At 40.8% G+C, this 14,444-nt stretch overlaps 1 protein-coding gene and 1 pseudogene across 1 annotated transcript; one reads left to right on the forward strand and one right to left on the reverse strand.

The window, feature by feature from the left end:
• The first annotated feature begins 2,357 nt into the window (after positions 1 to 2,357).
• LOC132959473 (receptor activity-modifying protein 1-like) lies at positions 2,358 to 10,124 on the forward strand. Its single transcript, XM_061032500.1, has 3 exons — positions 2,358 to 2,614; positions 4,180 to 4,318; positions 8,770 to 10,124. Exons 1-3 carry the CDS (start codon positions 2,560 to 2,562, stop codon positions 9,023 to 9,025), a joined length of 450 nt encoding a protein of 149 aa, XP_060888483.1. The 5' UTR covers positions 2,358 to 2,559; the 3' UTR covers positions 9,026 to 10,124.
• Positions 10,125 to 10,980: 856 nt separating this feature from the next.
• On the reverse strand, positions 10,981 to 13,783 carry LOC132959472 (putative methyltransferase DDB_G0268948; annotated as a pseudogene).
• Positions 13,784 to 14,444: the final 661 nt, after the last annotated feature.

Below are 14,444 nucleotides of genomic sequence, written 5' to 3' on the forward strand. Positions count from 1 at the left end.
AGGGCTGCAGTGAACGGGATGGCTCCAGCTATATACCATTTTCAGGGCCGCTCATTTTACAAGCCAGTGTCCCCCCTCGTCTGCTCTCTGTGGACTGATGTGAAAATATAAAACCAGCTCAAAAAATAAATCCTGGAGGACAAAGAGGTCCAGATATGTGATGCGTGTAAGGGGGATTTTTAGATCATAAACTGTCTCGATTAGCAAAATAACCCCACTGCTCTGGCAGCAGAGATGCCAAAGGGACCAGAATGCTGCTTCATATATTCACACAGTACCAAAGAGAAGGTTTATTCTGTGTCCTCTGCTGCCCTCTAGGGGAATTTTGGTGGAATTACTTTTTTTTTTTTTCCAGCCCTTTTCTCTCAGACTGCATGAATCATAAAGCTGTTCAGGGACGTAAAACAACATTTGGGCTTGTGTTTTTCTCACAAAGTATACTCACGAGATCGGGCATTCAAGAAAAGGGACAGAAAAACGACTTAAGGCCAAGTTATCACTTAAAAAAAAAAAAGTGAGTTAAGGGGCTGTTGGGCAAGTATTTGCAGGGTGTCAGAATAGAGGAAATGAAGTGTGTTATGATTCAGCACTTCTATCAAGCCAAATAATTTTCTTACAGTCCCTAAAAGACTTTGAGACCCAATTATCAAGCATATCAAATATCACATATGTTTAAAAAAAGACTTTTATTGACTCAATTTGTTGTCACATTTACTGCTTCTCAGGCTCATATCAAGAATATATCCAGTAATATACACTAGAGGGGGATTTATTTTACCAGCGTTCAGTCAGTGCCGTATATGATCCAACACGAGATACATAAAAACATTTATGTGAGCTCAGGGATTAGTCTCTGTCTCACACACACACACACACACACACACACACACACACACACACACACACACACACACACACACACACACACACACAGCAGCAGCACAGACAGCCTCACTGGGTGGCAGCACAACGCAGAGCAGCCTTGAGAATACTAATGAACGTCACTCTGTTCCCGTTCCTGTACAGAAATCTGCAGATAAAACATTCAATTAGAGACATTACAGAGCTGAGCGGGAGATCTGCATTGATAGGAGTGTGACATGTAGATGGGAATTGTGTCTTTGTGCTTTGTGAAATGGGTCCCCGTGTGAGTCCAAATTCAGGTTTGATGGGAATGGCTCACAGAGAAGGGGGATAATCTAAGTAATCCATTAGGTATTATTTAAAAAGAAACAGGAAAAATGTAACAAATGGGCTTCTGATTAAAAAATGTAATGAGTTGTATGATGTGATATCTTACAGTAGGCCTCTGCAGGGATATTAATGCAAATTAAAGAACATGGAATTCTGATTTTACATTATAAACTGCAATAATTGTGTTTTTTGAAGAGAGAGGTTGTAGTAGAGATATTTTGTGCCATAATATTACCATGATATTCTTCTAAATCTTTCAGTTTTCTATGCCTTTATTTAGAGATAGGACAGTAGATAGAGTCAGACATCAGGGAGAGAGAGAGAGAGAGAGGGAATGAAATGCTGGAAAGGAGCTACAGGTCAGATTCGAACCTGAGCTGCCCACTTAGAGGACTATAGCCTCCGCACATGGGGCACACCCACTAATCACTTAAGCTACCCACCCTCATATTTTTTTGAATAATAACATATTAAAGGTCACATATAATATTTTTTTAAAACCAGTGTAAATAAGTCTCAGAGCTCCCTAAAACATGTGTGTGAAGTCTCTTGTTCTAAATCCACTCTGATCCTGTATTTGATCATGCCTATAAACCCCTCTATTTCAGCCCTGCTCAGAACAGGCTGTTTCTGTGTCTGTAACTTTAAATATGTAAATGAGCGGTGTCTGACCACGCCCCCTCTCTGGAAGGGGATGTGGCTAGGGCCATCTCGCTCCTTGCTCTATTGTTTCCGGAGAGAAGGCAGACTCAGAGGGCAGAACAAACACCTAGCTGTGGGAGTGTCACCCACCTGGGGGAGGGGTTACTGCCCTTTGTGATGTCATGAAGGGAAAAAAAAGACGGAGAGGATGGACCTTTACTACAATTGGGGGGGTTTGCAGAAAGACCAGGGACACATATTAGTTTTAGAAAAAAACATGGTAAAGTGGATTTTGCATGACATGGTAAGTGACTTAAGTGACTTTATTGAGACTTTTTACAATGCTTACCACTTTAACATAATTTATTATAACTTATATGCGATACAAATAAGGGCTGCGTGTCCCTGGTTTCATTTTGACTGGCACTAAATGTGTCCACTGACTTTGTTTCGTCCCCTGTGAGAAGCTCCATGCTGTTACGGGATCAGATGACAGGCAGGGCTTCTATGATTAGGGCTGTGATGAGGGAAGGAGGCGGCCACTGTGCAAGGTCAAGGGGTTTTTTTTTTACGCACAGTTGCCGCCTTCTTGTTGACCGCACAACATGAGCTACGGTTTTATTTGTTTGCGATGTTGTGGTGCAGTTTGTGAATCTGGCTATAAAAAACTGAAGGAATAGTGAGAGAGATATGTGCAGTTGATCTCCAGAGAGGGAGCTGAGCATGGCTCTGGAGAGCGCGTCACTCCTGAAAGTGGGACTGGTGTTGTTGTTGGCAGGTGAGTGTCGGTGATTTGTAAAGTTCTTCCATATAACTTAAAGTTAACTAGTTTTATCTATCTTTGAGGGAGAATGCATTTTGGATATTATATTGGATTTTATTTTATTTTAATATATTTGTATCAGTATATTTTTCAAGTCAAAGCCTGTGCATGTGTTGTTTTCCTTGATTTGATGAGCAGCTGGATTCAAGATGATGGTTCGGGTTTTATAGATTAAGTGGGGGCTCTCACCTGAAGGTGTCCGAGGACCAGCTTCAGACAACAGTCCCCATAAGGACTGAAAACAAACGCTTATGTCTAGGGAGGACCGGTGTGTCCAGCACTTTCCTCTTCTCAAAAGCTACTATCACTGTGATTCACGTTCACTGAGAATCTGAAAATGAGCTTCTCATGCTGAGCAGCACAGCAGCTGGTTAAACATGAATGACATCTGAGCTGGAAAGATCATTTCATACCCATGGGCATCGTTTTTAAAAGTCCATAGCTATTGACTCAGTGCAGGCAGAATTCAAGACACTGGCTAAACTGATGGGTGCTTCCTCTAACCTAAATGTCTACAAACTGTAAGCCAATAGCAGCACTGTAGCGTTTGTAATGTTTTTGCCTTCATTCTCCTGGAAATGGAACAGGGAATGCAATGCTGGTAGGCAGCCAAGTTTGACGGCATCTTTGAACGCTTGAATGTCAGATCTCTCTGAGAGCGTCTGCCAACAAATAGATGGACGGACAGGTGGAATAGAACATCCTTCAAACCGGGGACGGAAATGAAAACGCTAACAGACACAATTAGAATTTATATGTGCAGCTTTTCAATGTGTGCGAACGTCTCGTAAACATTACCTTCGTTTTTTTATTCAAGCGCCTCAAGCCTCCGTTTGAAAATGTAAAAATGTGTGAATGTTATGCTGCCGGGGCTCCCGTTTTTCTTTTTTTCCTGTAGTGTCTCATTTGAAATCCTCTTGTCAACAGTCTTCCTTTGAGTCTCTGAGAGCCTGGAGCTCCAGCTGAGACAGAGCAAACATAATAGGCACACAGTTGGCCCTTATCAGGCCAGCACAGACTGAGATCCGCCATGTTTCCCGATCGCAACAAAACAACCTGTTCGTTCCACACGGGCCTTTCCCGCCAGCTTATGAGCCTCCTCTCTTACTGTACTGCTCAGTGGTGTTACATTCCGCTCAGAGTCCTGCGGGACGGCTGCGGTCTGCCTCCACGTTAAGAGGCTGTTTACACGCATCTCTGAAGTAAACAAATGGGATTTGGATCCGACTGCAAATTAAAATCTTTTTCTTAGGAAAAGTAACAGCCTAATAGGGAAGAAACGGTCCGATAGGAATAAGCATTGCCAGGACATGACCTTGTTTGTTGCACTAACACATTCCTAATTATCCTAATTGAGCCCTGCAGATAACCCCTGCAGTGCTTTGAAAAAAGGTTTGTATCTTTACAACGATGCCGAGTTGCAATCACCTCATATCACCCTGAAAGAATTCTCATCCACAAATGAATACCTTGATGAATGCCTTTTGTTTCTTTTGTCTCCTTTCCCTTTGCTGCTTTAGCTCAAGTCCTGCCTTCGGTGTCCGCCTGTAATGGAGGTTTCTACGAGAGGATGATCAATGATTTTTGCCTGGCTAAGTTCAGGTTGGACATGGCAGGACTGGACCCTGGCCTGTGGTGTAGCTGGCCCCCTACCACAGAGTGAGTTGAACTACTGGGTCATGCAAAAAGAGAGGGCAAAGTGGAAATAAAAGGTTATCAATGGGGATAAAAGGAAATACCAGGGAAATAAGAAGTTTCTACTCGTGTTCAATTTCGTCAAAGAAAATTCAATTTATGGCAAAAGGGTGGGTACAACTCTGTTGACAACTCCCTTAATTAAGTTAATTAAGGCATTCCCAGAGCAATTTGCAAATGTCTTGGAGTTCATTTCCGATCTCAAAAGGGTGTTTTCAACTGGAGCATACAAAACGCCTGGGACGCTTACTTGATTGAGAAAGAAGCTGAGTCCCAATTCAGGGGCTTTCATCCTTTGCCCTCTGCACATTTGCAGACCGATCGCGTCAAAGCCGTGAGTGCCGGTTTTCAAGGCTACTTCAAATGTGGCTGACAAATGCATCTTCCTTTCCCTGGCACAATGAAGGATTCATCCCACGTTTCCTTCATGGCCCCAATAAATCCCATGATTCCTTGTGCACCAATTCAAACAAGCTGGTGGACTCTCAAGCGGCCGGGTAATAGAGTTTGAAATGTAAGCAATTGGTTTAAACTCAATCGCTCAAAAGCTACAGATATCAAAAAAAATGGAACAGCTAGTGACACAAAGTCCTCTGTAGACCAGTCTGTCTCATTTCAGTCCAACCTGAGCGGGCTTTGGGGCTACAAAGGCTGGGTCCTTGGATGGTTACTACCCCTGTAATGAGACACAGCGGAGTGTTGTAGTGGAAAGCTGCCAGGCTAAGCTAGGTCGCTTTTATCAACATCAAATTCATAAGCCTTCTAGTTCAGACTTTTGACATGACATGATTAAGAATCCAACATTTACTGTAACACTACCATCCAGTTAGACTTACACTGACCAAATGAGGGATTTAGAAAGTTCAACATTGGTGACGGTCATCTTGGATATTTAATTAATGCTACAGCTCTTAAACCCGCCCACATTAAGATTGACAGTATTATTGGCTACCCAAATCAAGTCAAATGGAGATCAGTCTGAGCAAGGCAAATAAAACATGAGCTTGCACACTATAAAGGCATTACATGCAGCACACAGAATAGTTTGTGAGCAAAGCAAGTTTTTTCTCCCTGGAGGACAAGTGGTTTGTGCTAGAATAATGTTGTGAGTCTTGACTTATGCTACCCACAATATGTTGCCCTGACACTATCTGATGCAGTTTGCCTTTAGGCCATCACAAACTCCAGTCCATGTTTCAACAGTCCCATCGCACGGTCACAGCCTTTTAGTGCCTCTGCTGAACATTATATTGTGTGTTTGTGTCAGATTGTGTCTCTGAGCGGTGCTTTCTCCAAATACTGGCAGTCAGAGGATGAGTCAGACAGGAGGCCCACAGGAGAAGCTGCTGTCAAAACTGTGATTTCCCTCTTGGCTCACTGTCCTCCTCTTGGTCCAGCACATAATTGGTGGTAGTGTGAGATTGTGTGTGTGTCTGTGTGCATTTGTAACTCATCATATAAAAATAATCTGCACTGGCACATAGTGGGTTGGCAGTTGCGTCACCAAACTCCTAGCAACAATTTTTGTCAAGGTCCACTGGAGACCTGGCTGTGCACCCAATAAATAAACCATGCAGAATATAAAACAGAACAACACAAATAAGCCTTCTGAGCGCATGCAGACCAATTTAGAGACACTGAAACCGAAAGGCTATGATTGTAGATTGGTTACAAAACAGAGGTAAGACAAATTGGTTAAAGCACAACTGGGGTGACTTTTAAAATTTCTCCCCTGAGGATGAAAGGTGAAAATGCAACCTTTGTCGGTTCCTTCTGTAGTATTACATGTCCTGTTACGACCGGTCTACAAGCTCTTGGCTCAATGTGTGAAGCAAGAATCTAATAAATGAGTTAGTACAGTGCAGAGGGGTACCTGCAGCTTCACATTTTGACTACTTGAGACATTGACCTAGCTGTTTTACTTCATTACTTGGGTGAAAATTGATTGAGAGGTGTGCTTCTATTTTCTGCAGCCGGTCATTTCTGGCTGTTTTGCTGTTTACACTGACAGTCTGTATTAATCAGAGTATGAATAATTCTAATTAGTCAAGTGGGAAATAATAAAAACACTCACATCTGTGCATCAAGTCCAATACATGGGGGCGTAGTTTTTTATAAAGTGTATTCAGTGTATTCACTTTGACATTCAGGTGAGATCCAAACAGAGCAAAGGGACATATATATTAATACCAGTTTTATGTTTCATTGTGTGCCATCCGGCACCATAAATCTGTTCCAAGTTTGTCACAGTCAAAACAATATGTCTGCCAAGAAGAGGGGAAAAGTCTTCTCATTTATGAAACAGTTCAACTAAAGGTTTCCATAGGTTTGGATACCAAAGATCCAGTGCAGTATTCCAAGAAAGAATATCCTCTGACTTAAAATGTTCTACTTGTTTATTCTTCACATAAAGTTAAGGCTTATATGAAACTAATTACACACATTATCTTTGCACTCCTTTAACTGCATCTGACTCAGATGACACAACACCTTGCAATGATATCCAATATAAAGCGAAAGAGTTTCAAATGTTTAATTAAGGAACGACTTCTGGAGAAAATATGGTTCATTTTGACTCTGCTATCTCAGCTGCAAGCACATATTGTACTTATTTGTTGATGGTGTCGTTCTTTCTCAAAGAACAAAGTAAGCACCCTCTGTGGGTTCACTTTAATCACAACTAAGACCCAAGGACAATGTAGGTGTGCTCAAGAATAAAGCAAAAGTTCACTATTGAAGGAATGTGATTTCAGTCTAATTAACACTTGAGATTTGAGTGCCAAATTTTGATTTTGCAATCAGATTATCGTAAGGATTTAAAAACCACTGAATCTGTTCATTTGGAATGTGTGTGTTTTTGTGTAAGTGCACGTTGGTGTGTGGGTGTACTGTGTGTGATACTCACACACAGTGTTTGCAGCTTTTCTCGATACCTTATTCCCCTTGTGAGAACTGCTTGTTAGTTTGAGACTCAAGAAACAAATTATGATTCAAAATAGAACAAGATTGCATCATTAGCATGTTGCATTGCTCAAAGCAACACAATGACAGCAGTACTATGTATTGACTGAAACACCTTCCAAAGTCAACATATGTAAAAACATGCTTGTGAGAGCCGCTTGGCTTTAACCTCAAACTTTTACCCAAACAAGTCCAATCCCTAATCATGACCTCAAGCTCTAGTCCACATCCTGCGTTTTAACCTCTGAATTTAATCCTAATTCTGATCCGAGGTGTTCCAGCTGCAATGTGAGTTTCAGAAACAGCTTCAGGTGGTGATGGATTGCTTGAAGAAGCATTAGAGTGTAGGGTGGAAATCTACAAGTCATTTGAAGTACAAATGCAGACACCAACAACTGGAATCTCACACAAAAACACACTGTATAATTCTGTACTTAAAGGGACAGTACATACAGCAGTTCACTGGTATATGTGTGACTATAACTTCAGGCAATTCCTATTTCCAGAGTTTATGTGAAATGTATTTTATGCTTCAAAGTAATAAAAAACATAAAAGTTAATCCTGCACCTACCATCTGGCCTTGAGGGTGGACTGCTTCTGGCCGAATCAGATAGTGGATCGCTTCTTCATCCAGGTTCATCGGGTCTACTTCCACGACTGCGCCCTGACCGGCCGGCTCCTCCACGATCCGCCAATCATGCATCTTTTAATTGCAAAAACGATATTATTTAAGACAATTTTAAAAAGACATGTTTTGCCCATAATCAAATAACTCAACTCAATAAACTTGGATCAAATCAAATTCCGGGGAAGAGGAGGAGCTAAAGAGAGGCCCAGAGATCATTATTTTGATCCAGCGTTGTAACCTTGAGGGGCATGGAAAAACGAAGTTGTGTCACCAACAAGCTACAGCACATTCAGACTAACCCATGAGACTTTCATTTGTACATTGTGGTGGTTGAAGTATTTAAAATAACCTTATAATATTGAGCTGTTATTAAAATAAGAAAGGGAGGAGATAATATATTAAACGTTTGATACAACCCTTGGAAAGTTAAAGTTGAAAGGTCCTTTATGGGGCTTTCTGACCACTTGCCCACTCGGCCTTCAGCTATGCAGTTAAACACAGCAGCCATCAGGAACAGAATCTCTACTGATATGGGGCAATGCTGTTGGTATGCATCTCCATTTCTCCTGCCCTCTTCCACCTAGCAGTTAAATTTAGCTGCAATAAGCCCATGAGTAACTCTAGACGCTTGTTTGCCTATTTTCAGACCAACAGGAATCCCTACTCTGGTGTCAGTCTAAAAGAAGACGTTTCAAAGAACCAATGAGAGGCTGTAATTCTTAAATTGTGTAACTCAGAATGGAGAGAATGGATTTCACTTGTTCTTTTTTTTTACTTTGTGGATTCGTTTAGGTAGATTTAAATGTGTGTTGTCGCCCTCTACAGGATCTACGAAGGTCTTACAAACTGCACCTACCAGGTGGCCTTGAAGGTGGACTGCTTCTGGCCCAATCAGGTAGTGGATCGCTTCTTCATGCAGGTTCATCGGGTCTACTTCCACGACTGCGCCCTGACCGGCCGGCTCCTCCACGACCCGCCCATCGCCATCCTCGCCCCGTTCATCGCAGTGCCAGTCCTGATCACGCTGCTCATGACTGCCCTGGTGGTGTGGAGAAGTAAACGCACAGAGGGGGTTTTATAAAGTCTGGGTTTTGGATGGATGGACTCATTACAGACAGAAGCAAAGCATTACAATGTTTTTTTTTTTGTTAATTTGTTTAATAAATGCACTTACTCACTGTTATTCACCATATCAGCTGACATTTTCCCCCAACATCACTGAAAGCTGAAATGTACTGCTGTGCTTTTGTTTTTGTATGACAATTGGTTAGATGTTGCACAGCAAAAGCTTAAGTTAGTGTTAAATAACTTCCTTGATATCATTTGCACTTGATTGGGTTACAGGATAAGATAGGAAAGGTGCAATTTCAAGAAAGCAGTTAGCTGGCAAGCGGATGTTTTTGCTTGTTTTCATGAAATTCGTTTTTAGCATTAGCATTTGATTGAGTTACAGGCTTACTTTCTGGCTAGCAGTAATATAAGCTAACAAATAATGTCATCTAGCTGGTTAGACAGTAGCTCTTTTGTTCACTAGCAAAATGCTTGCTTGAAATGTGTTGAATTTGTTCCTAGATAACCTTATCATTTGATTATGTTGCAGGGTAAATACAGTATCCTAGCTAGCAGTAGGTTAATGTTTGTTAGCAAACAGAAACTTTTTTTTCCCCTTTCTCTTTCATACTTTATTAATCCCTTGCTAGCTTACAGTATTGTTTGCTAGCAAGCTGCTGGCTTTGCATGTGTTGAATATGTTCAGAGATAACATTTGATTGTGATGATACAATAAAAGGTGTCATTTCTAGCAAGCAGAAATGTTAGCTAGCTGTCAGGAAAGTTATCAAGCTAATAGTGTTTTTTGCTGGCCAACTGTTGTGCTTTTTTCTTGAAATGTGTTGCACGCTAACATTAGCTGTTGTGAGCTTGCTTTACATACCAAACAAACATTTTAACTTCAATGTGACCAGAAACTCCTCAAGATTTGTATGATCCATTATCCAGTAAGTTGATTATAAATGAAGGAGCATTCAAATGATGGCTGCTTCCCATGCAACATGTGGGTGTGACTTCAGAGTAAAATGGCCACTTTGTAAATTTTGTGCATTAGATGAAAAACTGACTGCAGCTGTTTGACCTAACTGTAATAATATGTAATAAAATCTCTATTTGGTATAAAATGAGAATTTATCCGTGCAGTCACTTGTAGCGGATAAATGTCAACGTTTGTCAGGGGAAAATGACTACGCCTTTGTGAGTCAAGGGATTTTGAGGCCATGCATGTTAATTACCATCTGTTCTCGTGGCCCTAAACAATCTGTGAAAGCATAAATAACACTGGAGAGGAGGACACTCAGGGAGGCACGAAGACTTGGATGAATGACTGGTATAAACTTGGAAAGAGAGGAAAGGAGAAATGTGAGGAAAAGAAGTAGTTGGGGGGGAAATGTCAGTGTCCTTTAATGTTTTTGTTTCTTTTTAAATGAGGAAAGACAAACCCAATGGTGGTTTGATTCTCATCAGAAATCATCTGCTGTCTGTAAGACTCTTAGAGAAAGATATTCAATGACATTATTTTTTATCACAGCTTTAGATGTAGACTTGAAAAATTGCCAAATGAATTATCATCAAATACACTTAAATTCCAAAGAGAAAAAATATATTAATGTGCAAGAATAATTGATGGTTTAGATTGTAAGCATCAAAATATTGCCATCACTTTGATTGTACATAAGGCACAAAGTGGACTTCAGCTGAACACTCTTCCATCACTTTATGACAGTGCTCCATCTAGTGTTCAACCTGAAAAGCTTTGTATTCACATACCAATTCAAAATCCTGGACGTCATTAAACATGCAACTTTATGTCCTATATCTGTATTCAAACAGATTTATACAACATGTTTCTTTTAAAAGGACGCAACTTTGTATTTTAATGCAATTTCAGTGTCAGAATAATAGCAAAACACACTGGGCTGCATAGGTTTGTGTTAATACAACCTGCAGCTTTGGTTTCCAAACTGGGACCCAGAAATGCCATGATATAGTAATAGAAGTTTATTATTCCAAAATAACAAGTCCATAAAATGATACAATACATTTAAAAACTCTTTAAACATGGTTGTTCCATCCGGTTCTATATTTTTGTGCAGCTTTTTATTAACCATCTTGAAACATCCATCCAACAAAGATTGGTAGGGTATCTTGTAATTCTTAGGAGTGGGTTAAGAGCTTTTAAATGCATTTCTCTACTTGCTATATAATCACAATATAAGGCATATTTGCAATTTTACAGTTGCTAACAAAGGATCACAATAAGCCTTTTTGTTGGTTGCTAAAGGGTACAAGATACAGTAAAAACGTTGGTCTAAGGTTTGCTCGCCAACCAATAGAAATACTTCACAACAACTGTAACTTCGGTTTCCGGAGGAGACGCCTTCATGGCAGAGAGCAACCTGGGGGAGAACAAGAAGAGACAAAATGATTTAGTCTTGAAACTTATTGGATTATTAGCAAAATAGTTGAAGTAATATATTAGCTGAGACCTCTAAAGTCATTCCTTAACACCATGCAAGACTAAACACAGGTCAACTCTTCCCAGACAAAGAGAGCCGAGCTGTGCGTAAATCTTCCACAAAGTCTGATAGTAATTAAATACAATGTCATACTTTTTTTTATCCATGTGAAAGTTATGGCTCAGCACTTCCCCTCTATATATTTTGCTTGCTGGGCTATTCTGTCCTGTCAGTGGTAGGGGAATTAATGGCGTCTATATTATCAAAGCAGTAAAAGCCTTCAACGGTTAAGCTTAGTCAAGCAATGTTTGGCTTTTCTGATTAATGCCCAAGACTGTGACAGTATTCAAAGACGAACTTTCAGCAGTTTTTGATGGTGATAAATGCTTTCGGAGAGGGAGATTAGGAGATCAGCGTCGTGCTGAGGTGAGGGCTCAGGGGCCAAAAGTTAAAGATTAGACTTGTGGATGGAGTTGGAGGTTAATATCTCACTTGTTCCTGATGTCGTCAGAAAGACGCTCGGCCTCGGCGGGGTCCTTTTTTGCGCAGTTTCTCGAAGGAGGAGAAGGTCTGAACCATGCCGATGTAACTGCTCGGTGGCAAGGTACTTTTTGCCCTGAAACACTCATTCCTGAACACAAAAATGTAATAAAACCATCAAATACATGTTAAAAAAAAATGTTTCATTAAATGTAATCTTGTGAAGGATTTTTGGGGTGAATTGGAGTGGCATGAGGAATAAGAAACACTCTTCTCTCCCTTGACTACACACTGAAATGCCCCCTGAGCAGGACCCCCAACTGCTCAGGTTTAAGCTGCTCTGTGCCAGATAACTCCCAAATGTCACAGCTTATACATGTCTGACTCGAATGCTTTACTCCACCAATCCATGGCTGTAGGAACGTTTTCAGTGCCTTTAAAAGAAAAACTCGTACACAGAACACATGAAACATTTTCAGTGAGATCTTTTTGTAAGTAAAGTCCAAAACACTCACCATTCTTTGTCTTGGTAAGAGCAGGACTCAAACATGTTTAAGTAGATCTGCCTAGAGCTCGATCCTATGTAGGGGTCTCGAAATGGAAGCAGGGCAGCATGAAACTGATTCAAACAAGGGGGATTTAATGACCAGTATCGGATAAAAGCTGAAAAATGTCCAAACTTTTCCTTGTTCCAAATGTCTAGTAACTGGATTATGCACCTCTTTACAAATGTCATTGAGCGTGTCCGAGACGTCCCCAAACTCCAGCTCCATGTCCATGGTGTAGCTCAGGAGAGCCAGGCAGCCTCCTGGCCTCAGGACCCTGTCAGTTTCCAGGAGGAACTTTTGGTGGTCGAACCAGTGGGCCGCCGTCATGGCCGTCACAAGGTTGACCTCACCGGAGGCGAACGGCAGCTCTTCTGCTGGACAATGCCTGGAGAGTGGTCAGAAAAATGTAACGGGAAAGAGGAAGAACTCTGGAATCTGGAAAAATGTTTCCAACATCATGATAATTTAAAAAAAAAAAGGCCATCTTGGAAAGGCTAGTTTCAACTCTGACACCTTCCCTCTGTCTCACCTGTGCGATACATTTGGAGGGTTGCTATTGATCTGCGTCATCTCCAGCTGGGCCTTACTGATGTCTGTTCCAACAACCTTGGCGAAATGTGGAGCCAATAGGATCGTCCCCTGACCAGAACCACAGCCCACATCTACTGCAAGTTTGAAGTGGTTGGTCTAAAATAAGGAAAGTTACATTCATATAACTACTTCAGTATCAAATCTCTGCCCCGAAATCTACCTCAATCAAGACAATTTTGCATTAAAAAGTTACCAAAGTCAAGTCATAAGAACCCTTCCTATCTTACCCTCCAACACAAACTTTATGTAACAATACAGTTTACGTTTTATGTCACATTATTGTTTCAATTAATCATTAAACAGCTCCAGTTTGTGAAACATTAAGTGCAATGATTTATTGGTGTGGCTCAAAAACTTGAACTTTAACTGACCTTTAAGCGAACAGCTCTTCCTCTCCTAAAGATGAAACCCATTGAACTGGTTTAGAGTCACCACATACTAAGAAACCTGTTCATGTAGAGAGAATGTCAGTTGGCACTTTAATTTATATTTGTCTCTTGTTTTCCACAGCTGTCAAAAAATAACCTAACCTAAATTAGAAGTCTTAAAGACACCATAAAACAGCATCAAAACATACACATGCATACCCTATTAGAAGTTGAAACCCCTAACCTCCACACTTACCCTCATCTCCATGAAGCTCCTAATCCTGCTGATTAATTCATGGGGTGCTACTCTGTACTGCAGGTACGCTGCTGCATGATCTTTCCCCTCGGCGTCAAAGTGCCAAACCTACCAAATACTATGACTCTGCAGTTTGAGCTCGTCCTTATAAGAGCACCAAGTTACACATTGACTTCCAGAGCTGAAACGGTTTACACTGCATGAAAAACATGCTTTTCATGCTGTGTCTCCTGCCAGAAATGAACATGTCTGCAATTAAAGAAGGAACCTTCTATTGCTTGACTGAGTTAAGGATTGTTTCTTCATGTTTTGAAAAAAACACTTTCAGTGTAAAGGGTATACATAAAACTATTGTGCCTAGAGGACTATAGAGGTATAACTCCCATAGAGAGTCACTTAAGGACAAATAAGGAAATATTCCTAATTTGAACATAAAATGCTGCAGCAATGAGCAGCCATTGACAAATGCCAACAGTTTTTGCATGCACTTGCTTACAGAGAACAGCAGATGGCAGTAAATGCACATGTATTAATGCTTTAGCGCTGAAAGGGAAAGTAGACCTCCTTACTGTTGAGCCACATAGTATTCACACATTAGTTTCTGCACTGAAATCATCAATTTATTTCCTCATTTAATCTCCCTTTGCGTGGGTTCTTTGGCATACTGATGTACTAGCCTCGGGCTACATGATAATAGGAATATTTGGAGAAAAGAAATGTGTGGATAAAAATATATGTCTGATTCATT

The sequence above is a fragment of the Labrus mixtus genome, chromosome 24 (genome assembly GCF_963584025.1).
Source record: "Labrus mixtus chromosome 24, fLabMix1.1, whole genome shotgun sequence".
Classification (NCBI taxonomy): Eukaryota; Metazoa; Chordata; class Actinopteri; order Labriformes; family Labridae; genus Labrus; species Labrus mixtus.